This window comes from Saimiri boliviensis, chromosome 1 (genome assembly GCF_048565385.1).
Source record: "Saimiri boliviensis isolate mSaiBol1 chromosome 1, mSaiBol1.pri, whole genome shotgun sequence".
In the NCBI taxonomy this organism is placed as follows: Eukaryota; Metazoa; Chordata; class Mammalia; order Primates; family Cebidae; genus Saimiri; species Saimiri boliviensis.
In genome coordinates, this window is record NC_133449.1 from 26,160,731 (window position 1) to 26,183,210 (window position 22,480).

At 45.2% G+C, this 22,480-nt stretch overlaps 1 protein-coding gene across 2 annotated transcripts in view; it reads left to right on the forward strand.

Moving 5' to 3' along the window:
- The window catches only part of DRC1 (dynein regulatory complex subunit 1), a 59,944-nt gene that overhangs the window by 30,145 nt on the left and 7,319 nt on the right, over nt 1-22,480 (forward strand). For both annotated transcript variants that reach the window (XM_003941587.3, XM_074395269.1), the window contains exons 5-12: nt 1,631-1,768; nt 2,787-2,873; nt 3,589-3,711; nt 14,289-14,428; nt 16,883-17,017; nt 17,379-17,611; nt 20,740-20,852; nt 22,001-22,090. In XM_003941587.3, coding sequence (XP_003941636.1) covers nt 1,631-1,768; nt 2,787-2,873; nt 3,589-3,711; nt 14,289-14,428; nt 16,883-17,017; nt 17,379-17,611; nt 20,740-20,852; nt 22,001-22,090 — 1,059 coding nt within the window. The remainder of the gene's footprint in view (nt 1-1,630; nt 1,769-2,786; nt 2,874-3,588; nt 3,712-14,288; nt 14,429-16,882; nt 17,018-17,378; nt 17,612-20,739; nt 20,853-22,000; nt 22,091-22,480) is intronic.

Here is a 22,480-nt window from a genome sequence, read left to right on the forward strand (position 1 = left end):
ATAGGAACCACATTTGCTTTCTCCATTCATCTGTTGATGAATGGAGAAATTCCAAATCTTGGCCATTGAGAATAGCGATTTTTTTTTTTTGAGATGGGGCTTCATTCTTGTTGCCCAGGCTGGAGTGTAATGCCATGATCTCAGCTCACCACAACCTCTGCCTCCCAGGTTCAATTGGTTCTCCTGCCTCAGCCTCCCAAGTAGGTGGGATTACAGGCATGCACCACCATGCCCGGCTAATTTTGTACTTTTAGTAGAGACGAGGTTTCTCTATGTTGGCCAGGCTGGTCTCGAACTTCTGACCTCAGGTGATCCGCCCACCTTGGCTCCCCAAAGTGCTGGAATTACAGGATTACAAGTGTGAGCCACTACGCCCTGCCTTGTGTGATTTTTGAATTTTGATTTTGTGTCCTGCAACTTTTTTGAATTTGTTTCAGTTCTAAAAGGTTCTGTGTGTGTGTGTGTGTGTGTGTGTGTGTGAAATCTCTAGTTTTTCTACATATAAGATCATGTCATCTGTGAACAAAGATAATTTTAACTCTTTTCCAATTTTGATGTCTTTTCAAGTTATAAACTTTTAACTAGAAGAAAAAGCTTTGCAATCATTGTAGAGTTATTAGCTATCTAATAGAAATACAGTCATGTGTCACTTGATGAAGATATATTCTGAGAAATGCATTGTTATGTGATTTCACTGTTCTGCAAACATCGTAACATGTGCATACACAAACTTAGATGGTATAACGTACTACACACCTACAAACCTGTCCAGCATGTTACTGTACTGAATACTGTAAGCAGTTGTACCTCCGTGCTAAGTATTTGTGTATCTAAACAGAAAAGGCACAGGAAAAATGCTGTATTATAATCCTATGGGACCACTGTCATATATATGGTCTATCATTGACTGAAATGTTATGTGGCACATGACTGTAGTATTTTTATAGCAAATGCTGTTCCAAAGTTTATGTCCTTAGTTAAGGAATGCAATTTAGTCTGCAGTAGATATGTTCCTGTGTTGGAACCTGCACATTAATTGCTCAGCTGGGAGGCTCTAGACTTTCTGGGAGCTTGCAGGGAATTCGCAGCAGGTGATAACATTGAGGGGTTTGGCCTTGGGTGCTTGTTAAGAGCTTTGCCCTGAGCAGAGCCCATTCCACTCCATCTTCTGTGCTTTATCCCAGGCCTTCTCAGACTCTTCTGAAGCCACCTTCTCTTTACACAGTTCATTATGATTATTATTGGGACAGGGTCTTGCTCCATCTCCCAGTGCAGTGGTGCAATCGTGGCTCACTGTAGCCTCAACCTTCTGGGCTCAAGTGATCCTCCCACCTCAGCCTCCCAAGTAGCTGGGACCACAGGCATGCAGCACCATGTCTGGCTAATTTTTGTACTTTTTTCTGGAGACAGTTTCTGCCATACTGCCTGGGCTGGCCTCCTGAGCTGAAGCAACTGCCTCAGGCTTCAAAAGGGCTGAGATTATAGGTGTGAGCCACTGTGCCCAGCCCTCTTTGTGCAGTTTCATGTCCTAGCGTTGACAGATTCTGGTGAGAGGGGTCTAGAGATAGTGTTTGGCACCTCTTGCTCCTGACACAGTTTGTGCCCAGCCTTTTACACGCTTTTTTTCTAGGAGTTAAAAACGAAGGATGACCAGTATGTGAAGGATTTGAAGAAACAGTCAGATGACATCTGCCTGCTTCTGGAGCGGATGGAAGAACAGGTGAAGAATGTAATGAAAACCTTTCGTGAGGAGCTCTATCACATTGAGGTAACAGGGTGTGAAAAGACCTGCTTTCTGCACTTGGGGGTCCCCTGGGAAGAGGTCTAGGTCTGTCCTAATGATCTAAGGAGCGCCCCAGATGACTTCTCTGTCCTCTGATTTCTGTTTCTGCTCTTGGGTTTTATTAACTTATTTACTCATTCATTCATTCGACAAGTACATATCAGGTGTCTATTATCTGCTGGACAGTGTTCCAGGGGGCTGGGGATGCAGCTATGAACAAAAGCAAGTTCCCAGTGGATCCTGTATTCTAGTAGGAGATGGCTGGCCAATGACCAAGTCACTAAATATATTATTTCACAGGTGGTAATAAGTGTTTTGAAAGAAAATAAACAAGGAGTTGGGGAGTGAAAGGGGGATTAGCTCTCCCCACGCATAAAGCATATGCGAGGCATTTATTTGTTTGTTTGTTTATGGCTGCGGGGGTGGACGGTGGTGAAGGGGAATGCTGCACAGGATTCAGGAATCAGTATTTTGAATTTGAATGAAACATTCACAATTGAGATTGAAATTTAGTCCTTTCCAAGATGGAAGAGAGCCAAGAGGGTGGAGACCTCTCTCTCTCTTTGGGTGGTTGGAGAGACTTGCTTCTGCATTCCCACGCCTACGCCTTCTGAGCTTCATGCTGCCTTTGCTTCATGGGAACCCCAACCATGGCAACACACCAATGCTAATCACAGTTGAATTACACACCATGGCTTGCCCTGTGACTGCCAATAGGGCCACTGGCCTTCCTCCAGCTCCCGGCCTCTGATATTGACTAAGCCACGGGACTGTTGGCACATTTCCTCTCTGCATTTGGAGTATAGACTTCGTAACAGCTGATTTCTGTGCAACTCCTTCCATAGCCATTTGGTCTCATGAAACTTGGCAAGTCTGCATTTGGGTTTGACTTTTTCTATGTGGTCGGTAGTATGGCATTTATACAGTTATCTAAGTTCTTTGACACTGGTGGGACCTACCCAATCAAAACAGATGCAAGAGTCTTTTTCCTTCTTGGTCGTAGAAAGCATTTGAGGTGGAACGCCAAGAGCTACTGGCCAGTAATAGGAAGAAATGGGAGAGGGCCCTTCAGGCTCATAATGCCAAAGAGGTAAAGGGTGAAAGCTGTCAAGGGTGATCCGGGGGGTCTGGGGTGATTTCTACTGTGACTGAATTCGCTAGCCTTTCTGTATCTTGAGTAGAATTGCTGTGGTTGAATACTACTGCATTCATTACCGCGCTTGCCAATCCGTGCGGCCTTGCGGATGGGGATTGTTTCTTTGGGGGTGGTGAGTACCACCGAGGCAGCTTGCTGTGTTTTCCAAAGTCCTGTCACCTCTCCTTTGTTTCCTGGGTGTCTAACCCAGCTGTGAATATTCATGGCCCAAGGTGTTTTAAGACACATTTTTAAAGGGTGTGGGATTATCACTTTATTTCAGAGTTGTAAACAACAAAGAAGTGACTTGACCAAGATCCAATAGACTTTTTAGAAATATAAAGCCTAGAGCCTCCCAGCTGAGCAATTAATGTCCATGTTTCAGGGTCTGTATGTAATTTCTTTTCTTCAATATTTAGACTTCAAGGAGACAAGCTTATTTTCACAATGGAATATTCCTCTTAGAGTTTCTGGAGTAATGACCCCATTAAGCAATACAAGACAAGTCCTAAAAACCTCGGAGCTTCAGACTTCTGAAAGCCACTAGGCTCCCCGCAAGAGTCATGAAGCTCCCAAACTCTCTCCTGTGTTATGCTTGTCAGGCCATCTCAAGGATTGAGGTGGGACAAGGATGGTCCCTAACTTTTCCCTTGTCTTCCTGTGCCTTTAGCTGGAGTATCTTAACAACCGCATAAAGAAAGTGGAGGACTATGAGAAGCAGCTGAACAAGCAGAGGATCTGGGATTGCGAAGAATACAACATGATCAAGATCAAGCTGGAGCAGGATGTGCAGGTGCAACAGCTGGTCCTCACTAGGGCGCCTGGGTGGCAAAACACCTGTGAATGTTTCATATTTAGCGACTACCTGTGATATTCTAAAGGTAGTCCCTTTAGCACATATTTATTAACCATCTGCCTTCTTTTAAATGTTCCTATCTGAAGGAGCTCATGTACAAGATATACGCAGAGGGATGCTTTCTTTTAAGAAACCAGTGGAGGTGGGCTGAGCATGGTGGCTTACACTTGTAATCCCAGCACTTTGGGAGGCCAAGGTGTGAGGATTGCTGGAGTTCTGGAGTTCAAAACCAGCCTGGGAAACATAGTGAAACTCTGTCTCGGCAAAAACAAACAAACAAACAAACAAACAACAACAACAACAAAAAACTAGCTGAACCTGGTAGCACACACCTGTGGTCCCAGCTACTCACGAGGCTAAGGTTGGAGGCACACTTAAGCCCAGGAGTTTAAGGCTGCAGTGAGCTGTGATCACTCCAGTCTGGGCAACAGAGCAAGACCTTGTCAGAAAGAATGAGAGAGAGAGAGAGAGAGAGAGAGAGAGAGAGAGAGAGAGAGAACAAAGAAGGAAAGAAAGAAAAAAGAAAGGAAGGAGAAAGAGAGAAAGGAAGGAAGAAAGAGAAACAGCGGTCCGGAAGCCTTTTTCTCCTGGCAAAGGGAAAATGTCCCTAGGACAAGTTGGCTTCATCTGAGAGCCGAAGCTAGGACAGCTACTGCCAAAAACGGCAGCCATCAAGCGAGTCTCTCCCGTATTCCAGGTACTTCACGAATGGTATCTCTAATCCTCATCACCAACAGCACTTTATACCTCAGGAATCTGAAGCTTATAGACAAAGCTATATATCTAGTACACGATAAACCCTGGATTCAAACCCAGTTCTGTCAGGCTCAGAAGCCTATACCCTTCCCCTTGTTTCAAACAGCCCCTTGACTGATGATTGGAAACTTCAGGGAGGCAAATTCTGACTATCAGAAAGAAGCATCTGAGAGTTAGGACTGTCTAATATTCAGAAGGGCGTCCTACAAAGCAAAGATTGCTTCTCTCAGACTGTCCAATGGCTGAATGACTGTCTTCAGTGTGGAAGAAGGGTTCCTGCAGCAGCAGGAGGTTCTTTCTGTTTTCTAAAGTTTTTTCCAAGTCTAGGATTCTGTTTCAACACCGGTTTTAAAGAGTCTCTCTAGTTACGTTTAGATGTAACGTACTTGCATCTTCATATTCAAGTGTGGTCTATTCCTTTCAGCCTCTATGTAGAAAAAGGTCTTAGATGAACACTTGTCCACGTAGCTTTTGGTAGAATTTCAGTTCTTTTCCTGTTACTTGATATCATGAAGTTAAATTAAAAACCCCGTTAGGTTACAAATATATTTACCAGTCTTGAGAACCTTCCCAGGTCCTTCTCATATTAATGTCACAGAAATGAGAGTTACTAACAGAACAGTACAAGTCTGTAAGACAGTAGCACTATTTATTTTATTATTTATTTATTTGTTTATTTTTTGAGACAGAGTTTTGCTCTTGTCATCCAGCTGGAGTACAGTGGCGTGATCTCGGCTCACCACAACCTCTGCCTCCCAAGTTCAAGCAATTCTCCTGCCTCAGCCTCCTGAGTAGCTGGAATTATAGATGCCTGCCACCATGCCCAGCTAATTTTTGTATTTTTAGAAGAGGCAGGGTTTCACCTTTTGGCAAGGCTGGTCTTGAACTGCTGACCTCAGGTGATCCACCCGTCTCGGCTTCCCAAAGTGTTGGGATAACAGACATGAGCCACTGTGCCCGGCCAACAGCAGCACTATTTCTGTGGGCTGTACTGTGATACAGTTTTACTGAAAATGGCTACTGTTAAGCTTTCTGAATGTATCTTGGTTCTGTGATAATTTATGTGACAAAACTACATATTGTTGGCCTCAGTGAGATATATGGAATTTCATGTTCTTTTTTTTTTTTTTTTTTTTGAGGCGGAGTTTCGCTCTTGTTACCCAGGCTGGAGTGCAATGGCGCGATCTCGGCTCACCGCAACCTCCGCCTCCTGGGTTCAGGCAATTCTCCTGCCTCAGCCTCCCGAGTAGCTGGGACTACAGGCACGCACCACCATGCCCAGCTAATGTTTTGTATTTTTAGTAGAGACGGGGTTTCACCATGTTGACCAGGATGGTCTCGATCTCTTGACCTCGTGATCCACCCGCCTCGGTCTCCCAAAGTGCTGGGATTACAGGCTTGAGCCACCGCGCCCGGCCTGGAATTTCATGTTCTTAATCCAATGTTCAAATATTTGAATGAGGCAAAAAAAAAAAAAAAAAAAAAAATACTAGGACATGGGGAGTTGCTGAGGGTGGGAGCAGGAGGTAGGGTAAAGTCAGAGAAGTGGTGGGCAGGGAGGCAGGGGGCCGGGTACCACTGCCTGTCCCTGTCCAGGTTGACTGATGGTGGCATGTGTGAATGTGGGAGGCAGGCAGATGGAGACATTTCAGGCAGGAAGCGGGCATAGTGCTTTTGCATCTTAGTTCTTTCCTGTGTCAGATGGAAACTGAGGCTACCTGTACCACTTTCACACTGTAACTGGGGGAAAAATCATCCAATCAGGGACTACCCATATCCCATATGGAAACATGTGGAATGTTTTAGTGGGTTGAACTTTATCATAGTGACCCCTTTTTTTTTTTTTTTTTTTTTTTTTCTGAGGCAGAGTCTACCTCTGTCTTCCAGGCTGAAATGCAGTGGAGCAATTTCGACTCACTGCAACCTCCGCCTCCTGGGTTCAAGTGATTATCCTGCCACCACGCCCAGCGAATTTTTGTGTGTGTGTGTGTGTTTTTACTGGAGACAAGGTTTGGCTAATCTGGTCTCTAACTCCTGACCTTGTGATCCACCTACCTCACCCTCTCAAAGTGCTGGGATTATAGTGGCTCTTAAGTGCATTTTCACTAGACCTTCAAGCCAAATGGCATTGATTTTTATTCAGAAGATACAACACGCAGCTCAACATCAAATTTGCTCTTCCCAACTAATGCATAGCACTCTATCAATTCTAAAATATGGAACTAAAATTCTTGCAAACCTCAAAAATAGAAAGGATCCAGTACACATAGATTTGGATAATGGGTAAAGTACAAGATGTAAAAAAAAGTCTTAATGTTCAAGAGCTTACCTTACTGCCAGTAAAGGTCATGTTATTAAAAACAGACCAAAGAAGCCTGTAAACATTGCATGCTTAGGTGGAAACTCCCTCCCCCTGCCCCCCACCCTAAAAGAAAACTGCTAGAAAACATTTAATTCTTGATGCAGGAAGATACAGATGTTTTTATCTGTACACCTTACATACTCGTTTAGGATTGTAAGATGTTCAGCTCAAATTTAGGGGCTGTTAACTTTTAATACCAGAATATTAATCCCCCAAAGTTAAAGGTGTTATTTATTTGCACTATACTAATTTGCATTCTGCAAAGCACAGAGATAAACAGAATTCAGCCCCTGCCCTCCAGGAACGTGTAATCTATTGAATAAGAAATCAAGCTACGCAAATAGCGTCAAAGAGCAAGAGCTGGAACAGAAACAGGGAGCAAGAGCGTGGCCTGAGATGACATTGCCAGTCTTAGGATTCCAACATAGGATCCTGCAGGCCCAGCTTAGGGTCTAGATTGGGGTGAATTGGCCCAATGGAGTCTCTGGAGTCAGCAGAGAAGGCCAGAAGGCCAGAAGGGAAAGGCTGTTTTAAGTTTCCATTCTGCTGGCACATTGGTGGCAGCCTCTTTTCCTGAGCCCATGGGCAAGAGATGATGCCCAAAAGCAGCTGTGGAGAAGCTTGCACTGCCCCAGGAAAAAGAGGGGAAGGTGTTTTCAACACCTGTGCTGCCTTTACCATAGAAGGAGTTCTGCGGCAGGTTAGATTGTAATCTTTATAGATGACATAAACATTGTGTTTCGACATTAGTCTTGGGAACATGATTTAACTTTGTAAAATATCTTTGCATAATTGAATAATAAGCACAGACATTTAACAAAATCAATTACAGTTTTTTTTTTAACTTTTATTTTAGGTTCAGGGTACATGTGCAGGTTTGCTGTATGGGAGAACTGCACGTCACAGGGGTTTGCTGTACAGATTATTTTATTACCCCAGTAATAAGCATAGTACCAGATTGGTAGTTTTTTGATCCTCTCCCTGCTCCCAACCTTCACCCTCTAATAGGCCCAGTGTCTGCCGTTCCCTCTTTGTGCCCATGTGTTCTCATCAGTCCCACTCATACGTGAGAACATGCTGTATTTTGGTATTTGGTTTTCTGTTCCTTTGTTGGTTTGCTTAGGATATATGTTGCTGCAGAGGATCTATTCTTGTTCTTTTTTTTTCTAAACCCTTATGTCAAACCATATGATCTTGTTCTTTTTTATGGCTTCATAATACTCCATGGTGTATATGTACCACAGTTTAAAAACCCAGTCTGTTATTGATGGGCATCTAGGTTGATTCCATGTCTTTACTGTTATGAATAGGTTGTAGTGAACATATGCATGCATGTGTCCTTGTGGCAGAATGATTTCTATTCCTTTGGGTACATACCCAATAATGGGATTGCTTTGTCAAATGGTAGCTCTGTTTTAAGTTCTTTGAGCAGTTGCCACACTGCTTTCCGCAATACCTGAACAACTTTACATTCCCACCATCCATGTGCAAGTGTTCCTTTTTCTCTGCAACCTCACCAGCATCTCCTGTTTTTTTTTTTTTTCCTCTTTGGGGTGTGTGTGTGTGTGTGTGTGTGTGTGTATTTGACTTTTTAATAGCCATTCTAACTGGTGTGAGATGGTATATCATTGTGGTTTTGATTTGCATTTCTCTAATGATTAGTGATGTTGAACATTTTGTCATATGCTTGTTGGCTACATGTATGCTTTCTTTTGAAAAGTGTTGTTCATGTTCTTTGCCCAATCCCTCCTGCTCTTCTTTTTTTGGAGACAGGGTCTTCCTCTGTTTCTCAGACTGGAGTGCAGTGGCATGATCTTGGCTCACTGCAGCCTCGACCTTCCAGGCTAAAGCAATCCTCCCACCTCAGTCTCCGGAATAGCTGGGACTGCAGGCACATGCCACCACGCCTGGCTAATTAAAAATTCTTTTGTAAAGATGGGTTCTCACTTTCTCACTTTGTTACCCAGGTTGGTCTCGAACTCATATCCTCAAGGGTTCCTCCTGCCTTGGCCTCTCAAATGCTGGGATTACAAGCATGAGCCACCATGCCCAGCCATCCATCTATATGCATATACTATTATATATATATAATTGCAGTATATGTATATAATTACATTATATATATAAAATGTAATAATCTGCCTTTAAGAAGGAAATTCACATGAGAATGCACGTGCTAGAGCTTGCATTTATAGTTCACATACTTTTGTTCTATTGTAAATATAAAAACAATCCTATGGCCAAATAAGTCTGGAAAATGCTCTTAGGGATAGGGGATTATTGCAAGGCCATGAGGAAAAGGAGGGCTCCCTGGAAATCATCGGAGCAGACGTTCACGCACTCTGGGTCTCAGGGCCCCCAGGCGTCAATTCCCATGAAGACTGAACAGCCATTCATTGTCATCCCAAATGGAGAGCAGCTCTGAAGACCCTCCTTCTCTGTGAGTGCTCATTTATTCTCAGATAGTTACATCCCACGTGGAACTTTTCTTTCTTTCTTTCTTTTTGAGACGGAGTCTTGTCCTGTTGCCCAGGCTGGAGCGCAATGGCATGATCTTGGCTCACTGTAACCCCCGCCTCCCGAGTTCAAGTGATTCTCCTGCCTCAGCCTCTGGAGTAGTTGGGATTACACGTGCATGACACTATGCCTGGCTAATTTTTTGTATCTTTACAAAAAATTAGAGGTGGGGTTTCACCATGTTGGCCAGGCTGGTCTTGAACTCCTAACCTTGTGATCCACCCCGCTTGGCTTCCCCAAGTGCTGGGATTACAAGCATGAGCCATCACATCTGGCTAGAGCTTTTCTATTAGACTTTTGTACCAAGCTGCCTCATAGACCAATGGCCTCCCTATGTCCAGTCCATGTGTGTTTGGTTTGTGTTCTGATTCCTAACTCCCTCACTATGACCAAGGCTGGTGACTTTTGAAGTGGCAGATCTGGTTTCATTTGAGGAATGGAGGCATAAATTATTGCAACTTTGCAAGAAGAGCTGCTGAGAGTCCAGTCCCTTTCCCGCAAAACACTCAGGGTCATCTCTAGAAGGGGACAGGGCCCAGAGTAACTCAGCCTGGGACCGCCCAGACAATTGCAGTTGAAATGAGGGTGTGCTCTTGGCATCATCCATAGGCCCTTTGAGATATTGTTTGAGTCTGACATTTCAAAATTAACTTTAAACAGGTCCAGAAAGGGTCCTTTGTAGTTGTAGCTGTAGCATCTGGCAGCTCCCTGTCCTGCTCCAAGTTCCCACCGAAGGGCCAGGCCTGCCCCTGGTGCTGCAGGGTCTGCCCTGCACGATGCTCAATGCTGGCAGGATGTGGTGAGGTGGGCACTAGTACCCATGGCCAGTGGGAGTATAAACCGTAGATTGCTCTTTGGAAAGCAATTTATTGAGAACCTCTGACTTAGTCATTTCACTTCTCAGAATCTACCATAAGGATATAAATTACCCCAAGAGTTTTATATGTAATTTGTCCCAGTATTATTTTATAATAGAGAAACTTATTAAAACTATATATAACTATATATATATACACACACACACACACATATATATATATATACACACACACATATACACACGACTGTTGGGAAATAGTAAATTATTACATGATAAACATGTTAAATATTTCATATATGATAAAATGCCATGCTATATAAAAGTATTCTAGCCCATAATCCCAGCACTTTAGGAGGTCGAGGCAGGTGGATCACCTGAGGTCTGGTGTTTCAGACCAACCTGACCAACATGGTGAAACTCTATCTCTACTAAAAATATGAAAATTAGCCGGGCTTGGTGGTGGGCGCCTGTAATCCCAGCTACTGAGAGGCTGAGGCAAGAGAATCACTTGAACCTGGGAAGTGGAGGTTTCAGTGAGCTGAGATGATGCCACTTCACTCCAGCCTGGGCGACAGAGCAAGACTCTATCTAAAACAAAAAAAAAAGTATTCTGTACCATTAAATGATGTTAATAAAACTTTACTAACATGGAAAATTGTTGTTGTAATATTGAGGGAGAAAAGTAGGATATGAAATTGTAGACATGGTCTGATTCCAGCTATGTAAAGGGCAATGGAGGAAAGCGTCCTGATATTAACCGACGTCACCTTTGGGGGTGCAGTTATCGGTCATTGTGCAGCCTCTTTCTTCTTGTGGGTAACCCCCCATATAGGCACCGAGGAATGAGAGCTAAGCAGTACCCTGGCACAGTTAGGGCTTAAGGAATATCTCACTTCATAGTGTTACTACTCAGCTATTTCCTTTTATATAATCCTTTACATAATCATACATTAGTTTATAGAAATAGGGTTTGAAGTCTCCCTTTATATAATCCCCTATATATAATCATATAATAGTTGATAGTATGAGTGCCTAAAGAATATTTCCCTACATATATACCTATAATTATATCTTAGTTCATAATCGGAGGAATCCCTAGAGTGGACACAGTACAGAGCATGAATTAAGGGATAAGCAGCTTATAATCGGAGGAATGCCTAGAGCAGACACAGTGCAGAGCATGATTTAAGGGAGAGTTACACCAGGACAAGAATCCATGGCCCAGGCAGCAGCGTTCAGTATTGTAAAGATACCCGCTGTATGGCAGGCTGGGGGTGAGAGCCACTCCTCCTGATAAAGGAGTAGTAGGACCTTGCTCCAGTTCTTGTGGAAGGCTGCCCTCAGAATGACAATCCACCTTGGTGACTGTGAACTTTATCAGCTCTTTCTCCTGTGCTGCTCGAAAAGCATCTTCCCATAGAACCCATTGGAAGCTGCCAGAAGGTGGCGGTAACCTTGACAGCTCTGTCACTGCTATGTGACTTAAAGCATCCTCCTATAAATCTTCTTAGAAGTAGTTTTCCCATAGATAGAAGTATTGCACACTGCACCCACTTCACTGTGCATGGCCCACCTTCAAGCCTCGGTGACCTAATGGGGGTGGACCCCTTACTGCACATGGCCCTTGCCTTCGTGGCAATGGGCCCCTTGCTGTGCACTGTCCACCTCCTGGCCTAGGTGACCTAATGGGGGTGGACCCTATGTTTTATTGCTCACGACCCTATCACTATCCTTAAAGATGATTTCACTCACTGCCCTGCCCCCTAACCTATACACAATAAATACTCATGCTTCTGGACATTCGGGGCCTCGCCTGACTCTGCTTATAGGTGGCGTGGCCCCCCAAGCCCCGCTGCGTTTTCTTTATACTTCTGTGTCCTGTCTCTTTATTTCTTGGATCCTGCGCCTCAGCACAGCATAAGGCTCACCCCACGACCCTGTGGGGCCCTCAGCCTTACATCTGGCTCCCAACGTGCCCTACACTTCTGTGTCTTCTTTTTCATTTGCTGTACTTTCCACATTTTCTCCAATGAGCAAATACTGCTTTTGCGCTCAGGAACAGTTTTTACAAAGAAAAATGTCTAACTAGAAAAAGTAAATAAAAAGCAAGTAGAGAAATTGAGAGGTAGGTTTAGTTAGATCTCAGGGACCAACAGGATTCTTCATTTACCATCTGTTAAAAGATACTACGCGCTTCTGTTCTGCAGAAGACATTCAAATATTCATGTCGTAATGGAGATTGAAAAATCTCTGCCATGGTGATGTAGAATATCCTTGACTAATTCCCCCTGTTACAACGTGGGGATCACTGGATTTCACAGCACACGTGGAATGACCCGATGAAGTGTCGCCTCCTCGACAGGAGTCCTCCTCGAGTATGACCCAGAGCGGGCTGTGATAGCCGCTTGGAATCACTTCCTCTGTCGATTCCTAGGCAAGAATGTGTAGCCTAGCAGAGGGAGACGGGAAGGATTCTGGAGAGCACATGCACATGGTGGCTTTATCGAGTTTCTGATTCCACTGAATTGCCTTCCCATTCCTGCATTTCACTCAGGAGAGGCAGGAGCATGCCAGCCTCCAGCCTTGCCTCTCTCTGATCTTTTTTTTAACAACCTGTCAGGGTGATCTTTCTGCAGTGACTGGACCAGCCATTTTCCTTCCCTGCTTAACATTTTTAGTGGGCCTCCATTGCTGTCAGGATAATGCTTTACATTCCTAGCCTTGGGGAGGGCTCTGCTGCTCGGAAATGGAGTCAGCCTCATTTCTGACCATTTCTTGCCTCGTGTCTCACATCCTGAACTTCTTGTGGTTTTCCCAAAAACACCCCCCTCTCTCTCGCCTCTTATATGCTATTTCCTCTCTCTAGAGCCCTCTCCCTTCGGGTGTCACCTGCATAACTCCAGCACATTATCTGGGTCTCAGCTAGATAGGCCGTCTTTCCAGGGATGCCTTCCCTGGTCTCTCAAGACCAGGGACAGTGCTCTTCTCATTGGTCCCATAACTGGGCTTCCCTCTCTCTTGTTTCTTATCACTAGTGCTTGTTTATCTGCCTCTGTTCTAGACAGGTCAGGACTATGCCTTTCTCACTAGTGTTTTCCCAATGGCGCCTCGAAAAGTATCTGACACACATTAGGCACATGATAAATATTTGCTGAACGAATGAATACAGCTAATGGAAGTCCAAAAAGTAAGCATGACTGTGTCTGTCCTTTTAAATGAACCTGGGTTGCTAACCAGTAACACTTCCACTCTGGAAGGTCAAAGTGGGGACATTTCAAGTTTTTGTGGCTGTATTTATTTCTATGGTGTTTTTAGAGGGGCTGCTCATATCTCTAAGGGGTCTGGTGAAAATTTCCAGAGTTAGTTGGACTTGAAATCTCTGTGACCTTTCTTAGACTTAGGTACACAGATTTTAGCTTACAGTTTGTTGACTTGTATTTTATCTTGGCCTTTAACTTGAGTCTCATGAGAGATTTTTTAACAATGCCTAAGGTTCCTCTAACACGACTTGAACAATTTATCAGAGGCCCACAAGCTAGGGCCAATTAGTGTGTGTAAATATAGATGTAGTATTTCAGAGCATACCTTTATTTGTGTACAATTCTAGATATAATTCACAGGGCAGATAAGTTTATAAATGTAGGGAAGTTTCTTTTTATATTACTTTCGGTATAAATTTCTACCAACACTTTTACCTTGTACATCTTTATTATTTATGAATATAGGTACAAAGATGAATAATACATCTGAATATGGATATACATAGCTAGGTAAATAAACATACACAGACAGGATTATGTAAGTATGTCTATGTAAATATTTACCTATACAAAGCATGTTCCCCAAAAGACATTTTAAATACACTAGTGTATGTAATACCAAGGATGCAGGTGTAGAGTTAGTGTATGTGTGTGTGTGTATGCACAGATATAATCTTTTTAACTTTAGCACACACACACATAATCTTTTTAACTTTAACACACACATACATATTTTTAACTTTAACACACACACACACACACACACACACACACACACACATAATCTTTTTAACTTTAGATTCTTGAGCAGCAGCTTCAGCAGAGGAAAGCAGTTTATCTGCTAAACCAAGAGAAATTAGAGTACAACCTGCAGGTGCTGAAGAAGAGAGATGAAGAAAGCACGGTGATTAAATCCCAGCAGAAGAGGAAGATCAATCGGTATGCTAGCATGCAGAGCATCTTTCTTCTGGGCCCTTCTGTGCTGAGAATAGGGATGGGTATGTGTTTTTCTCTATTGAAGGGGTAGAAACCAGTGAAAATATAACCAACACTTAATAAAATGGTGTTGGGAAAAGTTAATACATTCAAGTGGTTTTTGGGAAACGTTAATACATTCAAGTGGTTTCTCCCCAAGAAAAGAATACATAGCAAAAGGTCTTCCGTCCCCATTCATCTTGTTCCTCTTTCCCACCTCTGTAACCATTATTTGTTTGTTTCTTCCAGAATTTCATTAGGCATATACAAGCACAAACAAATATTTTCATCCCCCATCTGCTTTTACACAATGGTGGTGGTCTGTACACTTTGCTATATATCTTGAAGACTTTCCCCTCCCAGTTCATAGAGAACTTTCGCGTTTTTGTTTTTTTTTTTTTTTTTTTTTTTAAGTAGAGACAGGGTTTCACCATGTTGGTCAGGCTAGTCTCGAATTCCTGACCTCAGGTGATCCACCCACCTCAGCCTTCCAAAATGCTGGGATTACAGGCAGGAGCCACCGAGCCTGGCCACTTTCACTGTTTCTTTTTTTTTTTTTTGAGACGGAGTTTCGCTCTTGTTACCCAGGCTGGAGTGCAATGGCGCGATCTCGGCTCACCGCAACCTCCGCCTCCTGGGCTCAGGCAATTCTCCTGCCTCAGCCTCCTAAGTAGCTGGGATTACAGGCATGCGCCACCATGCCCAGCTAGTTTTTTGTATTTTTAGTAGAGACAGGGTTTCGCCATGTTGACCAGGATGGTCTCGATCTCTCGACCTCGTGATCCACCCGCCTCAGCCTCCCAAAGTGCTGGGATTACAGGCTTGAGCCACCGCGCCCGGCCACTTTCACTGTTTCTTAAGCTGCTTACTACCCACTATGATTTATTTGACCAGTCTCAAATGATGGACGTATAGATTGCTTCCGGCCTTTTTCTCTTATAAATAATACCAACCTAAGTACTCATGACAATGTGCCAGTTTGCTTTTGTGCAGACACAGTGGCTCATTGAAAGGTGCCTATTGCTTGAAACGTCTCACATATCCTTCCCTTCCTCCGTGTCTCCTTACTTCCATCCTTCCTGCCTTTCGTCCTTTAAGAATTGCATTCTAAGTTCCAGACCATTGCACTAGGCTCTGAGGACCAGAGTGGAAGAAGACTTCTCGTTTGTAGAAGGAGACAAGATTGAGGGGTTTTCTCCAAACCCCAAATAGCCTATTATTATTTATGAATTCTTCCACTTGTAGGTTGATAATAATACATTTTGGACACATGTTGAATGTATAGAATACCAGTTGACCTTTTGATAGTGACTTATCACAGAAAATGATACCAAGTAAATGGTATGTCATCTTAAGCCTGATTATCTGAGAAACAAGAATAGTCAGGGGACAATATTTATGAAAAAAAAAATCCCCCTATATACGCACCATACCAGATAGGGGAACATCCAGGAAAGGCACACATCAATCCAGCAAGGAGGCACCTGGGAAACTTTCCCAAGGAAGTGAAATATTGGAAGGGGGTGGGGACAGGAATTGGCAAAAGGCAGTTAAGAGGAGACTCCAGGGGGCCTGTGCTGGTAGCTGGAGTGGCTGGTCTGAGGGCAAAGAGGTAGGAATCAGAAGGCCACACAGCAGGTGAAGAAAACGGGGAAGGAGGGAGGTGGGAGGAGGCGCTTGAGGCAGAGCCTGGGTTTGATGCACGTGGCTGAGATGAGTGGGATCTTCCCTCTTAGTTCAGACTCGGACAGCTTTCCCTCAGCCTGAAAAACCCTTCAGCGGCCCCTGCAGTTTCTGAGCGCTACCTTTTTATCTCTTGCTTTTATTACCATTTTCCTTTCCTCATCACTACCACCCAACATTTCGTAATTTGACATATCCGTTTATGCTGCTTTAATAGACTACCTGAGCCTGGACAGTTTACAAAGACAAAAGTTTATTTCTCACAGATCTGGGACCTGGGACGGCCAAGATCAAGGCTGGCAGGTTCAGTTTTTAGTGAGGGCTGCATCTTTCAGAGGGGAGGAACACTGTGTCCTCGCACAGCAGAAGAGTGGGAGAGCAAGCTGGCCAAAGGCTTTGGGAGGCCTCTTTTTTTTTTTCTTTTTTTTGAGATGGAGTCTCACTCTGTTGCCAGGCTGGAGTGCAGTGGTGCAATCTCAGTTCACTGCAACCTCTGCCTCTTGGATTTAAGCAATTCTTCTGCATCAGCCTCCTGAGAAGCTGGGACAGGCGTGCTCCACCATGCCAACCTAATTTTTGTATTTTTAGTAGAGACGGGGATTCACCATGTTGGCCAGGCTGGTCTTGAACTCCCGACCTCTCATTCCACCTGACTTGATCTCCCAAAGTGCTGGGATTACAGGCGTGAGCCACTGTGCCCAGCCACAGACTTTTTTTTTTTTTTCCTTCAACCAGCCTGCATGATACACTTAACAATCTGAGATCAAAATATGCCAAGCAAATAAAGCAGTTCCAGGAGGAGAACCAGTCTCTAACCTTGGAATACAAACGTCTCGTGATGCAATTCAAGGAGCTACAGAAAGCCATGAGGTATCTGAAGGACTTGGTCCTATGGTACTTGCACTAGCGTCGAGGTGGCAGGGGTGGAGTTTGTACAGGCTGTGATTTCACTGGACTTGATATCGTCTGCCATTCTGGAGCTGGACCAGGCACACTAGTTAACCCTTTGTGCTCTGTTCCCCTGGCCCTTTACTTGCGTGTCACCTGCCTTTTCTTGAGATATGGTGGGATGACTTCCAGTTCATCGTAAACGGGAATCAGCTGCCCAGGGATGGGGCCAAGCCTGGGAATTAGCACAGCTCTTTTGCATGTTCTTGCCCTGTTGCCAATGGAGGGAACCCTGGCCAGGCCCTGGGGTCAGCTGGCTGTGCTCTGTGACTCTCCTTCACAGGCATTTTGCTCTTATTGATGATGAAAAGTTTCGGGAGATTTGGCTGATGAATGAAGAGGAGGCGAAGGACCTAATAGCCAGAGGCTTTGATGTAGACAGGATCATCCACACTCATCATCTGGGGCTCCCCTGGACAGCACCTGATTTCTGGTTCCTGAAGAATGTGGGGCCTATTTCTCAGCAGCCCCAGAAGTCTGCCACGCAGATAGTAGAAGAAATGCTTCTGCGCACAGGTGACTAGAACATTGTCATAGAGACTTAGAGCCGCAGGGGCCCTCTGAGAACATCGGGTCAACCCAGTCATGTTAGAGACAGTCTAGGGAGGAGGGGAAGAGCTCCCATAGCTAGAAGGTAGGAGAGTATGATTACTGATGTATCTTTTCAGTCTCCTCTAATTTATAGCTTTTTTCTCTCCCCTGTATGATAAACTGGTAGTTAGGTCTAGAAACTTGATCAGATGCAGGTCCAATTTATTTTTGCTAAGTACACTATTGTGTAGTACCGTCCCTGGGATAAACTAATGTTAAGCTGCCTCTCTTTTTGTGATATTAGCAACTATTGCCATTCATTGTCTAAGATCCGTTAACTTTATTAGGGATTGGAGAAAGAATATTTAAATTCTATTCTTGTGTCTTTATTTAATATTTAGAATACTTCTTAAAAGAAAATCTTCCCTTCATTAGCAACTTGCTACCCTGAGATAGTCTGTATAAGAAAAGCAGGATAGATGCTTATTTTTTCTGTTTACCAGTTTTCAAAACAATGGATTGGGTCTCTAGCATCTTCCAAAGGTAACAATGAATTTTTTAAAAATATTATGAATGCATTAATTTATACAAATTTGATGTATTTTAGTTTACTAAAGTAATTATCCTTATTGAGGCTGAAATTGTTCCATCTTTGGCCAGTGGAAGTCTTCCTATTGGCTTCTGGGTCCTTCTGACTCAGCCCTAGTAGTTTTTAACAGCATCCTAGCTTTCCAGGATGACCAGGTGTTCCAGGAATACATTATACTTTTCCTGCCTCAAGTCTGGAATCAGCCATTTCTCCAAGGGACCCCTGGTCCTTTTCAATAGGGATTTTTTTTTTTTTTTTTTTTTTTGAAATGGTCTCACTGTGTCACCCAGGCTGGAGTACAGCGGTGGGATCTTAGCTCACTGCAACCTCTGCCTCCCAGTCTTCAGCGATCCTCCCACGTCTGCCTCCCGAGTAGCTAGGACCAAAGATTCATGCCACCATGCCCAGCTAGTTTTTTATTTTCTGTAGAGACAGGGATTTGCCATGTTGCCCAGGCTGATCTCAAACACCTGGGCTCAAACGATTCCTTCCCAGAGTGTTGGGACTGCAGGCATGAAACCACCATGCCTACCCAGTGAATGGTATTTTGAAACCATGCTGTGGATGCTGGGTGCTTATTGCTTTGGGTTTGCCATTGTTTTTAGGACTTTTCAATGGACAGAGCTGAGAGTATAGGATTTTTTTTAGTAATAAAATAAATCATGAGTTCATCCTAAATCCTCCTCAACAGTATGCCAGGATTTTTACTTAACAGTATGAAAGTGTATCCCCTTTCTTCCAACTTGAAAGTCTTAGTGCTCAATGACTTCAAAATAATGAATCACATGCATTCACCACAGCACTACAGAGCTGTCTTGGTTGAAAATATCAGCCCTACCACCAACAAATGATTACTAAAGACAGCTTACACTTTTCTATGGTTCTTTTTGTTCTTAAAGTATGTCCCTCCAGGGATATACAGACAGATTGCTATATTTTAAAGTCACTTTGCCACAGGCACAGTGGCTCATACCTGTAATCCTAGCACCTTGGGAGGCCGAGGTGGGCACATCACTTGAGGTCAGGAGTTTGAAACCATCCTGGCCAACATGGCAAAACCCCATCTCTGCTAAAAATACAAAATTAGCCAGGCGTGGTGGCACTTGCCTCTAATCCCAGCTACTCAGGAGGCTGAGGAGGGGAATTGCTTGAACCCGGGAGGCAGAGGTTGCAGTGAGCCAAGATCATGCCACTGCACTCCAGCCTGAGCAATAAAGAGTCTGTCTCAAAAATAATAATAATACAATTTTTTAAAAAAGTAACTTGGAATGGTTTCTGTGTGGTTATAGCACCAATTTAGTGCACATATAGGTATTTTTGTTTTATTTTACTTTTGATTATTAGGGATTGCTTTTTACAATTTAATTATGTTTTCTTTTTGTTTATTTGTTTGTTTTTTGTTTTTGTTTTTTTGAGACAGGCTTTCAGTTGCCCACGCTGGAGTGCAGTGGCATGATCTTGGCTCACTGCAACCTCTGCCTTGCCGGGTTCAGGCGATTCTCCTGCCTCAGCCTCTTGAGTAGCTGGGATTACAGGCGTGCACCACCACACCCAGATAATTGTTTGTATTTTTAGTAGAGATGGGGTTTTGCCATGTTGGCCAGGCTGGTCTTGAACTTCTGACCTCATGATCCACCTGCCCTAAACCTCCCAAAGTGCTGAGATTACAGATGTGAGGCACTGTGCCTGGCCTAAAAATTTAATTTTAATTAAGAAAATTTTTGTCTCTTGCTGTCATCTGTCAGTTATGGTGTTAATATTTCTCTGGGCTGGGTGCAGTGGCCTCACCATGGACTTAGCTTTTCCCACCCAAAAGGGCACCAACCCACCTCACCCACAAGCCACTGGGCAAATGCCTGAGGCCCCCACCGCAGTCCAAAGCAACCCAGTCACAGGCTCATCTCTACTAAAAACACAAAAATTAGCCAGACATGGTGACAGCCACCTGTAATCCCAGCTACTCAGGAGGCTTAAGTAGGAGAATCGCTTGAACCCGGGAGGTGGAGGTTGCAGTGAGCCCAGATTGTGCCACTGCACTCCAGCCTGGGTGACAGAGCGAGACTCTGTCGCAAAAACAAATTTCTCTGTGAATGTGCACAGCCAGCCGCCCCTGCTTTGAGCTGGCTTCTGTCTCATCTGTTGCAGGCTTAGAAACCACATAGCCACTTGCTAGATCATCTCTGAAATAAGAATAAATAGGCTCGCACTCCCCCTCCCACCTCCTGGCTCATGGCTGGATTTTGAGTATGATGTTTTCAGGTAGATGCAGTTTGGAAAAGTAGGCCATTACTACTGGCTGGGAGTGGCCGAGTTCTCCAGGTGATCTCTGATTCTGACCCCCAGCCCTCTTTCCCCCCACCTAGTGGGCTTTTATCAGTATAAAGAGACTGTGATAACGCCTCCTCAAAGAGGCTTTTTAAGAGGTACATTTTCCCAAGGAAAGCCATCTGACTGTTTCTCAGAGTCAACTAGGTCCAGAAATTCTCTTCTTTTTCTCTCTTTTCTCCCCACGACCCATCTGCAGAAGAGGAGGAGGCAGAAGAGGCCGCCTCTGAATCAGAGTCTTACCTGGACCTGCCGAAGCAAATTTCTGAAAAAACTACCAAGAGGATCCTGATGCTCCTGTGTGACGAATCGGTGAGGCCAGGCGGGGCTGCAGCCAGCCGAGGGACCCACGGGCGTGTGCTGCTGCCGAGGCCTCTGCCGGGCCAGTGCCAGCCTGAGTCAGGAGTGGGCCAGTCCTCCCCTGGCCAAGCTCAGGGTTGGGGCCCGAGGAGCAGAGTGGGGGCCCAGCTGGAAAATGGGCCTAGCCTCGGTTGGTCAGCGTGGCACAGCTCAGGCTGGCTGGAGGGCTCCGGCCAGCTTAAAATGATGCTGGTTCTGAGACAAGGCGCACCAGCTCACCTCCAGGAACCACTCGCTAAGTGACATGGCCACACTGACATGACCCTTCTCAGGGGCTCATTTTGGGGGTCACTCTGGGTGCGTTGGGATTTGGATGTCTGCACTGTATGTTAGCAAGCATGATTCGACTTGGTATAAAAGCTGCGTTGAGCTGGCCCAGCTGGAAGTTGCGTTGTTGTCTGACATGAGCAGTGTTGGTTTGGATTTTATGGTTCTGAGTGCGTGTTCTTTTGGGACAGTGGGAGCAATCGCCTTTGGCTGGCTCCTGCTTCTGAGGGCGCTGCTGCTGAAGGGATCAGGTGGCAGGTTCTGCCCTCTCAACCTGCAGCTGGACCTAGAGGCCACCTCCCCATGGAGCCCTCCCCCGGGCATCCCGGCTCAGGGTGGGCACTGAATCTGCCTGGCTGCCCTCTCCCCTCCACTGCAGGTGTGCTGTGTTTTGGGGGGCCCACTGCCCTCCATGGCTCCCTCTCCTGCTGCTGTGTTCTGTAGATATTTGGGGACAAGACTATGCGTGAAGCAGGAGCCTGTGACTGGGTCGCTTTGGACTGCGGTGGGGGCCTCAGGCATTTGCCCAGTGGCTTGTGGGTGAGGTGGGTTGGTGCCCTTTTGGGTGGGAAAAGCTAAGTCCATGGTGAGGCTGGGCTTTGTCCCTGGCCTTGCTTGTTCCTGGCCTTGCCCCTGTGGGCAGTGGGGGGACGGGGCTCATGGGCACCCCAAGCAGGCTTTGCTGGGGCTCACGGCTGGGGCTCACATGCCCATTCCTGGGCATCTGCTCCGTGGCATGGTCCCTGCAGTGTTACATAGAGGGCAGCCGCAGACCTTGGGAATCACTCCTGAAACCTGTCCCCGAAGGGAGATGCCTTCTTCCTTCTCCCCAGGGGTTCCTCATAGAGAGCAAGCTGCTGAGCCTTCTCCTGCCCCTGGAGCAGAGTGAATGCCAACTGCTGAGGCTGGACGCCATCTTCTCCGTGAGTCCCATGGGGCTGGGAGGACACAGGTGGGCTGCAGCCGGCTATGTTCTCAAATGGCCCTGCCATTGTCTCAGCGCTGGCAGTGGATGAGGGTCTCCTGGGGCTTCCCCTGCTCCCTGTCACCCGCTCCCCTTAACCTACTCTCCACGAAACACACTGGCCTCAGACTCCAGTGCCCCCCCCCAACCGGCCCCTTCCTCTACTAGCATCTTCCTCTCAGACTGAGATATGTGGGCAGCCCTACTTGGCATCCTCACAGCCTTGGGATCCCTGTGGAGCCCTTCCTGGCTCTGTGAGCATTGTTTCTGTGTGTTCTGATGCGTGTGTCCCCAAATCCACTGTGGCTTCCCGGCATTGGATGAGTGCCCTCCATGGCCAAGACTCCTG